The sequence below is a fragment of the Myotis lucifugus genome, unplaced genomic scaffold (genome assembly GCF_000147115.1).
Source record: "Myotis lucifugus unplaced genomic scaffold, Myoluc2.0 scaffold_460, whole genome shotgun sequence".
NCBI lineage: Eukaryota > Metazoa > Chordata > Mammalia > Chiroptera > Vespertilionidae > Myotis > Myotis lucifugus.
Window position 1 is genome coordinate 230,076 of NW_005871508.1, and position 14,723 is coordinate 244,798.

The 14,723-nt window shown below is 51.4% G+C and overlaps 1 protein-coding gene across 4 annotated transcripts in view; it reads right to left on the reverse strand.

Annotated features, from left to right (window-relative positions):
• The window catches only part of FTO (FTO, alpha-ketoglutarate dependent dioxygenase), a 243,524-nt gene that overhangs the window by 118,948 nt on the left and 109,853 nt on the right, over positions 1–14,723 (reverse strand). For all 4 annotated transcript variants that reach the window (XM_006103062.3, XM_014445509.2, XM_023744388.1 and 1 more), the window contains one exon: positions 2,506–2,630. In XM_006103062.3, the coding sequence (XP_006103124.1) occupies positions 2,506–2,630 (125 nt within the window). The remainder of the gene's footprint in view (positions 1–2,505; positions 2,631–14,723) is intronic.

The window sequence follows — 14,723 nt, forward strand, 5'->3', positions numbered from 1 at the left end:
TTTTGTTTTGTTTTTTATGGGATGTATTGGGGGGACATTGGTTAATAAAGTTGTAAAGGTTTCAGGTGTACAATTCTCTAACACATCATCTGTCTATTGTACTGTGTGTCCACCACCCCGAGTTACATCTCCTTCCATCACGGTGTCTCCCCCATACCCTCTCCCACCTCCCCCCAACCCTTTCCTTCTGGTAATCGCCACACTGTTGTCAGAAATATTTTAAAACCGAGTTGCAGGTTGCCCTGAGCATGCTCCCCGCTACGGTTATCACAGATGAGCCTCCGAAGAGGGGAGATGGGGAACCAGAGCAGTCGACGCAGCCTGAAGCTCCGCCAGCCGTGGGCCTCCGCCGACCTGAACCTCCCGAAGCCGTGCTGTTCCTAGCGCGCTCTCTAACGGGCGATGGTCGGTAATCACAGTCGTCTGCTGTTAACTTTCGGAGGAAAAACAATTCCTGTTATCTAACCTAACGGATCCCCCGGTAGCTTTGATGTAAGTAAAATCCAGCAGCCTACTGCTGAGCCCTCAGCGAGCGCGGATTATTCTCTGTCACAGCACTTTTTCCCTCGTGTAATTTCCAAAGTGCACACACAACGGGCTGGCCCCCAGAACCAGGCCGCGCTCAGCATGGTGGTGGGTGTTTTATAACTTTCACCGTCACATGCCCACGCCTGATGGCGACGCGGGGCCCAGCGGACCCCAGACAACCGGTGCAGCTTTGATGAGGGAAGGAGAGGTGGTGGGAATGGCCTGTTTACAGGGATCGTGTGGATGAGTCTTGGAGCCAGGTCACCGGGATGGACACATCAAATGGGGGTGAGGGCGGACGGGGTGGGGAAGGGACCAGGGGCACTAATACTCGGAGGACAGCCTCCTGAGCTCTGGGACACCCTCTCCTGAGGTCCCCTTTCGGGTGTTTGGCCTTAAGGCGGCCTGCAGAGCGTTGGGGGCTGAACGCTCACAGAGGACGTGAGAAATTTGGTGCCAGATGTTGGAATAACCGCATGGACTTCAACCCTGGCTCCAGCTCCTGATTAAACCGTGAGCAGGAAGGGCCCCAGGTGCCCGGAGCAGACTCTTCTTACACGGGCCATCTCGGCCATGCCACCTGGGGACCTGGTGCATCGGGAAATCACGGTTAACAAGCCGGAAGCACCCACTGGAAGTCCTTCCCTCCGCTCCCAGCACTGGTCTCTGAGCTTCGCTGTCTGGGGGTGGGGGGAGGGAGGGTCCGAGAGGGATTACAGGGGAATTTTTCCTTTTCTCCCTTTCCTACTTCATCAGAATCACCACAGGAAAATATACCAAAGACCCAACTCAGAGAGAGAAACCTCACAGAGGTCCCCACGCCGAGATGCCATTACTTCACAGAACAGGCATACCTGACTGGCTATACGTACTTAAGTTGCAACACAGAGAAAATTTAAAAATTAGTCCCTGAAACTTAACTTGGAAATCACTGACTGTAGATGAAACTGTCCCTCTCCGACCACACGACAGGAAAGGATGGAAGGGGAGAGGGTCCTGGAGAATTTTAAAATTATCGTCTCAACGCCAAGTCCGAATTTAGAGATGACAGACGCATGTACAAGGGCAGCTTTCCGATACGCAACCAGAACGGATAGCTCCTACTCCGCTGTCTCCTTGCTTGGAGAGGGCTCATCTTAGCCGTGTTCGGACAAATCTATTTTTATGATCATTGCTACGAGGAAAGCCATCAATTACTGCAAACTCTGTCGCGTGAACTCATTTGCAGAAGATGACGGCTATCAATAAAAACGGTCCTGACTCCCAGGCACACGGAATGTTTAAGCATCAGGGCAGACTCGGGGGCCACGGACAGCGCCATCGTCCCGATTCCTGTCCCTCCTGCTCAGGGACAGACGAGACTGCAACCGTTTTTACCAGCCACAGACCTGAAGGCTAACCCCAACCTGTGGGGGCAGTCGGCCCAGCCTCCTATCCATCCATCAACTGTTTGTCAAGTCAGAGCAGGAGACCCTGAGAGGTAGCACGCGAGCATCGATTCTGTAAAAACGGATGATTTGCACAAACCTTTTTCCAGGGGCAGCTTTCTAACCACAGGTCAGGCCGCGCGCAGAGAAAGTAGGAACCGGGGGAATTCCGACTGGTCAGTTCTAAGACTGACACACAGACAGCGTTCAGGCAACCCAGACACCTGCCCCACCCGAGTCGCCAGGCTGGTCTCTCAGACCGTTGATGAGAAGGGTGTTTCGGCCTCAGGTACTTCCTTATCTTGCATTTGCTCAAGGTGCAAACATTTCCTCGAAATGTCACACCCGCGGGTAAGTCACTTACGCATCCAGACGACCCAGGGATGGTCACAATGAGCGCAGGTCCCACGTGCAGGAGAGCTGACTGTGGCTGAGAGCGCTCACCTAACCGGCTTCTGTTTCAAGACTCCCCCCATGAGAGGGACGAGCCCAGCCAAACACAGCCCTCGTGTTCCGGAAACAGCAGAACCCACGTCCTCACGGGACTAACCTGGCGTGCCACTCCCTCCGCAGGGTCTGGCGCGTGGTGAGCGAGGCGAGGATGGCGGTCACCATGGCATTCCTCTGTCCCACGGGGACCCCCTCTCTTCGCACTTCATGAAGCACCCCATTTGTCTAGAAGAAATGATCCACAAAAAAAAGGGAAAAGAAAGAGTGAAAAATTAATAATACAAAAAAAAAAAGCCCATAAGCAAATAAGGACAGTAAATCAATGGCTGTTTTATTACAGTTCCCCTGCTAACAAATCAATACAGTAAATGATGGCCAGGAATGGCCGGCGTGGAGTTTGTGTTTAATCAATGTACGCGGCACCGCGGTAGACTCCGAGCCCCGCTGCCCCGAGTCATATCCGCGTCCTGTGGGCGCCCCTCTAATGTTCTCGCGCCCCGATGACTTTCTTCCCTGGGACTTGCCTACCAGGAGCTATTATTAGACATGATTTCCATGTACACTGTGCCGTGCGTTGTTTATTTTGCCTTTAAGTAAAGAGAGGGTCTCTGACTTTCTCTCTCTGTGTTTCCTGCCCTCGAGCGAGGCCTGGGCCTCTCTTACTGGAATCATGCATTTCTACTTCCAGCCAAGCCGGCAATTCTGTTGCTGTTTATCAATTTGCTTAGTTCCTACCACCCCTGGTCCTCCAAGTATCCCTGGTTTCCTGAAGTTCCTGAGTCCAGATCCTTTTCTTTAGGTACATATTAATGATCTCAGAGAGGAAGAGAGGGAGAGAAATGGAAAAATCAGTGATGAGAATCATTGATGGTTTGCTCTCCGTGCACCTTCCTCTGTCTGAGATCAATAAAAACGTATTTTTAAAAAACAAAAAACCTCCAAGGAATGATGAAACGCAATTTGTCAACCTGCAACCCAAGATGATTTCAGATTTTTGTTTTTATTCGCACTCATTAATGGTGGAACTGCAAAAATGTTTCCATTCTGGTCAATGGTTTGGCAGTTCCTTATAAAAGTTACACAGACACTTAATACAGGACCCAGAAATCCCATTTCTAGGGATTTATCTAAAGAGATTAAAGCCTTACGCTCACACAAAAACATGTGCACCAATGTTTACTGCATCTTTATTCGTAATTGCCAAACACTGGAAACAACCAACATGTCCTTCGAAGGGTGAACGGATAAACACACTGTGGTACATCCATACGAGGGAATCCCTACTGCCCGGCCATCCACAGGGACAAGGCACTGACATACGCAGCCACTGGGATGACCAGCGAAGGCATCATGCTGAGCGGAAGGGGCCGGTCTCAAACGCTTAGGGCCTGAGTGGTCCCACTTATTTGACATTCTGGGAAAGGCAAATTCTAGGGAAGGAGAGAAAATTAGCGGTGGCCAGGGATTAGGTCGGATGAGTGTTATTACACGGGGCAGTGTGGGGGGATTTTTGGAAACATGGGACTCTGCCGTGTCCTGATTGCAGTGGTGGTTACATGATCTCATACATACGTTAAAACTCATGAACTGTACATCCCCAAACAGTCTATTTGACTGTATAAAAATATTATAACCTTTACTTTTTAAATACATTTTCATCAAATGTTTAGGACGAGAAGGGATGTAGAGAACACGTTTACATACAACTACATCGAATGAATTAAGTAGTTAGCAAAAAATACGAGGAAATATAGGACGCCCCCCCACAAAATGTACCCACACACTTTGAATAATTATAAAGTCAGTGTTTATTAAAATAAATTTCATTTTCAAAACTGAGCTATCAGCTGGTAAAGTACATATTCATTTGGAGCGGGAGGGCCTGTATATCTGGATGACAAAACACAATCTGTTACAAGTTATTTTTGTAATATTGGAAAAGGAGGGGTGAACGTACACTGAGCATTGAGACCCTCCAATACAGTATTTCCTGAAATTCAGAGCGAAAAGAAAGTCCTTGCCCGGATGGAAACTTCAGGGTGTCCCAGAGCCTTCCTCCTACTAGGATCGGCGGTGCAGTTCTCCTCCTTCTAGAAGCGTTGGCTCCTCGGGGCTGAGTTTGCACAGGAAACGGTAAGCGGCCCATTTTCCCATCAGGAGCAACACAGAGCTGTCTTCCAACAAGTACCAGTTTTCAAACAGGCTCCGATTACCAAAAGCACATTCTTCCTCTTCTCCCCTCAAAACACGGGGCAAGTGAACCGCAGGCCCGGGACGCGGGCTCCGGGGGTGGAATTTCATCTCACTGCCATTCGTTTCCCGCAGAAACCTATGGGAACGCTGGCGAATCAGGAGGAGACTACGACGGTTCCGCAGACGGCTGGCCGCTCGAACCCCAGCCGTCGCCTCCTCGCTGTGGGCCTCGTCCACACAGCGACGTGGAGATGACAACCGAACCTCCCCCAGGTGAGGTGATGCCCAGATGATTAGCTTTGTTTCATCTTAAACTCACTCGTTGACCTAGTGCTAGGTTGTGCTATTTTTTTTTTTTATCCTCACTCGAGGATATTTTTCTATTGGTTTTTAAGGATAATAGAAGGGAGAGGGAAAGACAGAAATATCGATGTGAGAGAAACACATCGATTGGTTGCCTCCTGCACGAGCCCCAACCAGGACCGGGGCCGGGGAGGAGCTTGCAACTGAGGTACATGCCCTGGACCAGAATTGAACCCGGAACCCTTCGGTCCGCAGGCTGACACTCTATCCACCGAGCCAAACCAGCCAGGGTGGCTGTGCTATTTTAACAAAAGGATGCCCGAGAGTGTTGATGACTTGAAATGAAAAACTTCAAAAGGAAACCCATCTCTTAGCCTTTGTGACAGCATGGAGGGACCCGGAGAGCATTATGCTGGGCGAAATAAGCCAGTCAGAGAAAGACAAGCATCACACGATCTCACTCATAGGCAGAATCTAATGAACCAAATAAACTGATGGACAAAATAGATCCAGAGACATAGAAGCATGGAACAGACTGTGGAGTCTCAGAGGGAAGGCGGGGGAGGGTGGGTGGGTGGAGAGAGATCAACCAAAGGACTTGTATGCATAGATGCCTCACCCATGGACACAGACAATAGGGTGGGAAGGGCCAAGGGAGGGGGGTGGGGGCGGGCTAGAAGGGGTCACTGGGGGGAAAAGGGGGACATATGTAATGCTTTCAACAATAAAGATTTAATTTAATAAGAAAAAAGGAAATCAGGCCGCCACCAAACACACACAGCCAGGAGGAGCCCCCCAGGAGCCAGCGGCAGGCCCCTCTGCAAAGCCTGGCACTGGTCAACCCGTGTCCTCTGAGGGTGGGTTTCCGGTTTAGAGTCACTCCCGATTTTACCTGACGTTTCTCTATTGGAAACGCCTCTCCCTCTCGGGCCATCACCCACTCTCGTCCTGTCCTTGGTCTCCTGGGGGTCACTCCCTCTCGGACCCTCCACTGTTAGGTCAGCCCAGAGCTCCCTCTTGCTTCTCCTCTCCTCTCTTCTGCTGCTCTCTGTGGGTAAGCCCCCTCCAATGGCTTTAGAGGAATGACAGCATGGACTCCTTACCAATCCTTCTCTGTGTCTTTCATTCTGTGGGTTCCTTTCTGCGGGGGCGGGGGGGGGGGCGGGGAGGCGGGGGGTGTCACACTTTCAAATCGACCTTTAACTCCAAAACTCTGCTCTCTCCATCCTTCTTACACATCAGAGGACTTTGTCTAAGGAGACGCGGGAAAACAGGAGGCATCCCATAAATGCGGCTGGTCCTCCCTCCGCTTAGTTCATTAACACAAAAGAGCCCGAACGAAAACTCCGCCGCCACTGGTTTCCCAATTTAAAGAGGCACATACACACCAGGATGCCAGACTGCGCCCCTGCCCGCCGCCCCCCCCCGCCCCCCCCAGAAAAGCAAGGCTGTCTTTATGGGCGGAATGCCGACCCTCACACTCTTTACACACGTATCTGCCTGGTTAGGGCTGCGTTTCCCTCCGCGCACACAAATCACAGAGATATGCACCCGCTGATAATGAGGGCGAAAGGTTCAACTTGTGAAGGAACTTGGCTTAAGATGTTATCGGCTGGGAAAGCTATTTCCTCCCGTCAACATTGCCATGGGCTGTCAGACACCAGGCAGGGCTCCACTCTTCAAAAGTCCAGAACTTTTTTTCCCCTGTCTCCCCGCCTCCCTTGCCTTTTTTTCTTAAAAAAAAAAGAAGAAAGGGACAGAACCCACTGAGAGAGCCCCGTCCCATCAAAGAAAGGTCGGTCCGGGTCCTCCCTCAGTGACTGACTGTCAGTTTCAGGCGGCTCCTCTGTGGGGCCCGGGGCCCAGCGCTGAGTGACGCCCTCACGCTGTCTGAACGGGCCGGGCCCCCGAGGGGAGGGTCTCCCGCATGCCTGGGTCCTCAGCCCCGCAGAACAAATAAACATCCCTGGCCGCCTTCTTGCCTCCTTTATCTCCCTCCCCCGAGCGGGAGGCTTTTGGGGGTGCTGATGTTTACACAATGTTAAAACTTTCTTTCCCGTTTCCTGGATCTGAGAAAACACATCCTGGATGACCTGGGCTCCGAGATAACAGGAGTCACCGCTGGGGGCCCGGCCTCCGGGCCACTTAAGGCTGCTGCCTGCCTGCCCTCCCCTCCCTGCCCTGCAGCTTCCCTGGACCCCGGAAGCAGGAGATAAGCTGGACCCTCTAGAAAGGGAGGTGCAAAGGCAGAAGTCCATTCCCACCCAAAACCAGGCAGGCGTGGCGCGATTCGTCTCCAAGATCCGCTCCACGTAAATGAACGTCTCGGCGGCGTGTACCAGACGAAGCCTCACAAACATGTCTCAGGGAGACACAGCTCAGCATGTCTCCATCGCACACTGGAGCGGAGGGAGCCGAGGACAGTGGACAATGTCTGTGGGGAAGGGATTCGGGGGAAAAAACTCACCTGATCAGTCTCCTCGTCGGTCAAGGGGTCTATGCAACAGCACCTGAAGCGTGTGGGGATGATGACAGGCGATAACCCACAATGCTCGGCCCATACAAAGTCTCGATAAATGCTGTTGTCACTGTTGTCAGCAGTATTATGGGTAAAAGCTTGGGGGTGGGGGGATCATGGGAAATATGGGCCCTGGTTTTTAAATGCTGAAGGGCAACCGCTATGACATGGAACCGCTACTTTTCCCCCAAGCACTTCCACAGCGCCTCCCACTCTCTCCCCCCAGCACAGGAATCACCGCGCCTCCTGGGTTTCACCAAAGCTGCCGAGCCCAGCAGCCTGCCTGGGACTGAGTGAGCGGGCGGGAGGGCGGGCGGGCGGCTGCTGGAATGCCCGGGCGGGAGGGAAGGGTGGCCTGCTGCAGACTCTTAGCCTGGGCGCTGGGGCAGGGAGTGGGAGCAGCCCCTGAGCTGCTGCTGCTCAAAACAGCCCATGTGCTTGTCAAAGAAAAGAAAGGGAGGAAGGGAGGGAGGGAGGAAGGGAGGGAAGTAGGAAGGAAGGAGGGAGGGAAGGAGAAAGAGAGAAAGAAAGTATAAAAGAAAAAAGGAAAGAAGAGAAGAAAGGAATGAAAGAAAGGAGAGAAAAAAGGAGAAAAAAGAAAGGAAAGGAAGAAAAATGAAAGCGGGGGAGAAAAAGGTGAGGAGGGAAGAAGTGTTGTTTATAGAAGCCAGCTGCTGGGCCCCGGCGCCGGCGCCCCTCGCCCGCTCTTTTACGCGTGCAACCCCGCTGCCCCCTGGCACAGGTACAACTAAACGTTGACTTCAATGCCTCAGAAAGCACTCGACTGATTTTGTCCGTGATTAATTGCCAAAGACACGGCTGGCCATATGGAGCAGAGAAAGCATCAAGTAATTCATACTTCGGCCCGGGATCGCCCGGCCCCCGTTGTTCCCATGAACAGGAAGGGGCTGGGGTAGCGCGGCCCTGGTGTCTTGCCCCTGACAGCCCATTAAGAAATCTCCAAGCACCTAGTCCCCGCGCTGCTGTGGGCTTTTCAAGAGCAGCCTAATAAAACAGAAGCCCGGCTTTCCGACGAGTCTTAAATCTTTCATGTCCAGTACATTAACGACCGCGGCTCAAACAACGGGCTTCTTATGATAGGAAATGGGATTTGATTTCTAGGCTCGCCCGACTTACTGAGAGCCTTCTTTTCTGACCTTTATGGAGTTTGCAAAATCATTGTTCTTCTTGTGTCCACCGCCCCCCCCTTTTTTTCCAAGTAGCCAAGTAGATTCGCTTGCTTCAACCGCCTCTTCTTCGCCACTAGTTCGCGCGGTCCATGTGCTAACGCTGACTCACAGAGAGGTGGAAGGAACTGCAGGGTGCTTCTTGCCAAGAGAGCCCTGGCATCATTCCCCCTTCGGAAGCATCAGCTTTGTTTAAAAACAAGGGCGGAGCCCGGCCGATGTGGCTCAGTGGTTGAGTGTCGACCAAAGGGTCACGGTTCGCTTCCGGTCAGGGCACATGCCTGGGTTGCAGGCTCTATCCCCAGTGGGGGGGGGGGCGTGCCGGGGGCAGCCGATCCATGATTCTCTCTCATCATGGATGTTTCTCTCTCTCTCTCCCTTCCTCCCTGAAATCAATAAAAATATATTTTAAATAAAAATAAAAACAAGGGGAAGGAAAACAAAACCTTGTACACACACTCGTGTACGACCATCACCTCCCTTCCCCATCCGTCTGTGAAATGAATTCGTTCCACGTGAGAAAGAAGAGCCATTGATTTTTCCAGTGGTCCTACTGTGGGCTGTGGGTGACACTCCTCTCTGGGCCGGCAGGGCGGGGCCGCGTGGGGGCGTGTCTAGCCCAATTTGCAGTCTATTCGCGTCAGCCATTAGGACGATCTTTGCCGACTCATTTTCAGCCTGAGGGGAACAGGTATCCATTTCCACCACGCTTTTCCTTTCAAGGATCTTCAGGTGACAGCACTGAAAACTGTACGTGCACCAGCACCCGTACGTGCCTTTGTCGGTGCTGACACGCGCTGGCGGAGATGCCTCTGCTGGCGCCTCTCGTTAGAAAATATTTATACAATGTTTTATGTCTGAGCGTTTTCAGGTGTTGAAATTATCCTCGGCCCAGCAGACAGCGTACACGGGAAATTCCACTTGACTGCCTATTCATTAGCGGGGCTGTAATTGCCTCAATTGCTGAAAGAGCTCAAGGCCCATTTAGCGCACTAAGCCAACGGGAAACTCCCTGCCTCCCTCCTTCCTCCGAATGCTCGCGCACGCGGGTGCTTTCCAGGATGAGCCAGGCAACTAATTAACAGTATCATCCAACGGAGCACCCAGCGCCAGTCTTAGGAGAAAAAAGAAACAAAAGCATTGACGTTGACTCGATAATGGGCCACGAAGACACAACGCAAGACTTCTCCAGAGACAGCGAGTGCTTTCACTGACCATTATCGTGTGAACACTGACCTTGCTTTATCCTGGTCCGCCCTATGAGGTAGGACGATCGTGGAATTCCCATTTTGCAGATGGGAAAACTGAGACTGGGAATGTGAAATAGCCAAGAGCCATGTGCATTCGTGGCAGAACCGCTGGGGTGAGAATTCTGTGTATTTCTAGCTGGCTGTTCACAGCACTGGAAGCTCTAGTGGACTGTACGGAAAAGTATCATAAAGAATACATGTCTACCCCACACATACACATAGCTACAAAGGAACACATATCAAAGTATCTTCCTAAAGTCTCGTGCATGGAAATAAACCTACTACAGCTGCAAAATCTTCAATGAAGGAAATAAGGTTTATCAACAGACGCGCACAGAGCAATACTACCCGGGTGTAGAACTAAGTACAGACCTGCGTATAGATTGCACATCATGAATAAGAGGAGAATGACAGCGGCTTCCCTCCAGTTCCTTCTGCAGGGCCTTGATGTATCTGTGTCTGTTCATGAAAAACTATTCACCCTACAAATAAGAGCAAGAGCTCTCCCAACCCCACCGCAACGTGCACAGGCCCCGGCTCCCAGCCGCCACTGCTAAAGGCCTCAGGGCGCTGACCTATCCTCGGGCCTGTTCATTGAAGGTGAAGAATGGCGAGCTACACCAAGCACTGAATCATCGAGCCAGGGACGACGTCGGTCCTCACAGGGGCTTACGTCCTTCCGATCCGGGGGCCCGGGAAAAGTCACCCAGTATCTCCGTCAGAGTGGCCCCACCCCCGCCCCCACGCCGGTCCCACAGAGGCTGGCGTGGTCTGCCGTGCACACTGGATTAGATGAAGTGTAAAACATTGGGGGCGCGGGGGAGGCCTTTGAAAGGGAACGGGGAAAAGAAATCACACTAGCAAGAGGATCCGGCTGACAGCTCCGTCACTTACGAGTGAAACAAGCGAAGATGTTTGTGTTTGGAGACGCCGTGGATGCAGGGGGCGGGCCTTTGTCTGCAGCCCTACAGTGTGTCTTGAACCCGACTGCTGCCCGCATCACTGAACATATGTTTTCTACGCAGGAACCGGAGCAGAAAGGGCTCTTTGTTATCATTCACTCCTTTGTAGATATCTGCTCTCCACCTCTCCCCCCTCCCCACCCCCCACCCCCTCGCCTACCCACCCCCTCTTTCAGGAACATACAAACCAAAGCCCTCATGGAAATTTAACTGCTGGGGGGCGGGGGGAGGAGGGAAGCAGAATGCCCCCCCCAGACTCTCCTGTGCCCCCGGGCTGAGACCACGGGTCCCCCCACGGTGGCAGGAACAGCAGGAGGGACGCTGAGTGAGTGCTTACTATGTGCCGGGCATTTCAACAAGCATTTGTGTCAACTTTATCTCACTTCACGCAGCCATTACCATATATGAGGCACCTCTGTTTCAAAGAGGAGGAAACTGAGGCACAGAGAGAGGAAATAAGGCCCCTAAGCCACGCGAGGAGCTGGGAATGCTTGCGGGACGCTGAGCAGACAGGAGTGTGTGGAGCAGGAGGGGAACGGCTATGTAAGCCTGAAGATCCAGGGAAATTATACGGACGCACCATTCTGCACTTTACATAATGTCACCGTGTCTTCGCTGGGGGATAGACGGTTCAGAACTCAAATTTAGCCCCGCCGATGGGGCAGCTTTCACCAGTCCTGGCGGCCGTGAAGGGAAAACGGTGGCTGGTGTGTCAGGAGGTCGCTCCTGTCCCTGTGCTTCCAGCAGGAAGGAAGGAAGAACAGCTGTGGATCTGACTGCCTCAGGGGCTGAGCTGGCCCAGACCAGGCAGACCCTCTGCACCTCCGTCTCCCTACCTGCAACGCGAAGCTACTTCCAGCACTTACTTCAGAGGGTTGACAGGATTAAATTCCTACACACAGGTCCTTAGAAGGAACAGTCCTGACGCATGATAAACAGCCAGTAAGTGTGAGGTACCTTCGAGTACTAGTCACTTAGAGCCACAGTAAAGCACTAAGATTGATCGTCATTTTATACTCCCCAAGCCCTTGCTTGGTGTTGACCACCTACACCAGAGAAGCCAGTATCTCTCATCTGGATGCCTCTGGATGGTGATGGTGATGGTGATGGTGATGGTGATGGTGATGGTGATGGTGATGGTGGTGGTGGTGGTGGTGGTAGTTATGGTAATGATGGCGGTGTTGTGATGGTGATGGTGGTGGTAGTGATGATGGTGATAGTGGTGGTGATGGTGATGATGGTAGTTATTGTGATGGTGATGGTGGTAGTGAGGGTGATAGTGATGGTGGTGATGGTGGTGATGGTGATAGTGATGATGGTGATAGTGATGATGATGATGATGATGATGGTGATAATGATATGCTTACTACATGCCAGGTGCTGTCACATGCATTATATCTCTGACTCCTAAAAATAAGTCTATGAAATAAATTTATATTTTGCAGATTAAAAAAAATTGAGATACGGGAAGGTTAAGCAACTTGCCAAATTTTACACCGTTAGTAAATAGAACCAAATATAACCCAGACACCAAAAGCTAACATAACTGTAAAATGATTTACACTTTGAAAAGTGTTTTCATGAACATTATCTCATTTAATCCCCATAAAAACTATATGAGTTAGATAAAGCAGGAATTATTAAACACATTATTACAGATAAGGAATCTGAGGCTCAGCTAAACTAAATAGCTCATTCAATATCAAAATTAGTTCAGGAGTCGAGTTAGGAATGGAAATCTGGGGTTCTAACTCCAGGCCTCGCACATGTAAGCTGAACACACCAAATAGAATGTACTGAAGGCAAATTCTCATGTAATCATCCATGTGAGTCTCTGCTATGTGGTAGACATCCAGGTAAAAAAAAATATATATATATATCTACAATATACACACAGGGTGAAGGGTGGCCAAGGGGGTTACATCAAATACCTGTCAGATTCCATAAAGCTCTTATATTGATTTTTATTTATAAAAATCATTTCTAAAAGTTACTCTACTAGAATGTCCTGTTTGTTGCCTATCACAGCCTCAACTTTGTCATTTAAGACTGACCTGCTCACTCTGACCATTTTCATTTCAAGGCAACGAAAACTGAAATGGAGACCCGGTGGAATGACCACATAACTAATAAGTTTCACCACATACATCTGCCCGCCCTTAAAAAACATTCTCATTTTTCTTAAGATCCTTGAGCTCAGAGCGATGTCTCACTATAATGAAGTGGCTCATGCTACTGACAACGTGCCTCGTAAAGCTCCAAACGAAGGCGCGATCGGGTAGGGAAGGATCACTCAGCAAGGACCACATGGGCAGAGTGGCCACATCTACCTGAGACAGATGTGGTCCCTGCCGAGGCCACTCTGCCAACACCATGGTCTGCGAAGTCTTCGATGCGTAACCTGGAGATACAGTTTCCAATAGGAATTCAGAACCCATTTTAATGACCATGAACTCAGTTCATTCATTTTTAGGGGAAGACAACAATGATTCCAACTCCAACGATTACTCCCTTTAGAAAGTTCTCCTCCCTCCCACGAAGCACCTTGATGTAAACAGGTACAGACTGTGCGGAGTTTACCCTTAGCTTTAAAAAGGTAATGCAGCCCGGCCGGTGTGGCTCAGTGGCTGACCATGGACCTATGAGCCAGGGGGTCAGGGTTCGATTCCCGGTCAGGGCACATGCCCGGGGATGCGGCTCCATCAACAGTACGGAGGGTGCAGGAGGCAGCCGATCCATGATTCTCTCTCATCACTGATGTTTCTCTCTCCCTCTCCTTTCCTCTCTGAAATCAATACAAATATATATTTTTTAAATAAAATAAAAACGTCACCGCACAGTTGCTTTGAGATCCCCAAGGACAACCTGAAACCTGCAGGACCGCGGGGGCGCGGACAGGGGCCTGCCTCACTCCCCTTCGTGCTTTGACAAGCAGCCAGGGGCGGCTCGTCTTCCGGAGAGAATCGCCTCTCCCACCTCGTTCAGAGGGTAGACGTTCCAGCCCCCAGACGAAGCCGCGGGAGAAACCGGGATGGGCACGGTCCTCTCATGCCGAAACCGTCTCCGTGAGACGGAGCGGGGACACGCTCACGTTGGGGCGCAGACAATGGGCGCCTTGAAAGGATGAGAAAAATGGGCCACCGCGGGGCCGCCTCCTCCTCCTGTGCCCGAGTCCACCACCTGCGGCGGCACTTTTGTTTCCCTGGCAGAGGAGCCTTCGTGTTGGAGGCTCGGATTCAATGTTTGCTCAACTGGCCCCTCCGGTGTGCCTTAACTCTTAAAGGGGCCGCCTGAGAAACAGTTCCTGCCTGAAAAACAGATAGAGACACCGACGTGCTGTCCGGATCCGCCCCCACAAATAAACACACGCGGATCCGCGACCTTGGGCAACGGCCTGCTCACCTTCACAGGCGATCCCAGGGTCAGGAGGTGCTCTGTGTGCATTTCATAAAGTACGATCAGTCCCAACCTGGCTGGTGTGGCTCAGTGGATAGAGCGTCGGCCTAAAGACGGAAGGGTCCCGGGTTCGATTCTGATCAAGGACACATGCCCGGGGTTGCAGGCTCCATCCTCAGTGTGGGGCGTGCAGGAGGCGGCCGATCCATGATTCGCTCTCATCATTGATGTTTCCATCTCTCTCTCTCCCTTCCTCTCTGAAATCAATTAAAGCATATTTAAAAAAAAAAAAGTCTGCTCGGTCCCTAAGAACCTCGTAACATTTGTGATTTCATGGTTCGCTACATGAACAGGCGCTGCGATACACAGGAATGTAAAGCGTTAAAAAGAAAGGGGGGTGGGACCACTTTCAGAGACACTGAGCAGCTTTTCAGCACTGGGCTGCAGAAAGGGAAAACTTTTCAGCAATTTGGCCGGGTCAGTAAAAAGTAACACAGGTCAGAGGAACC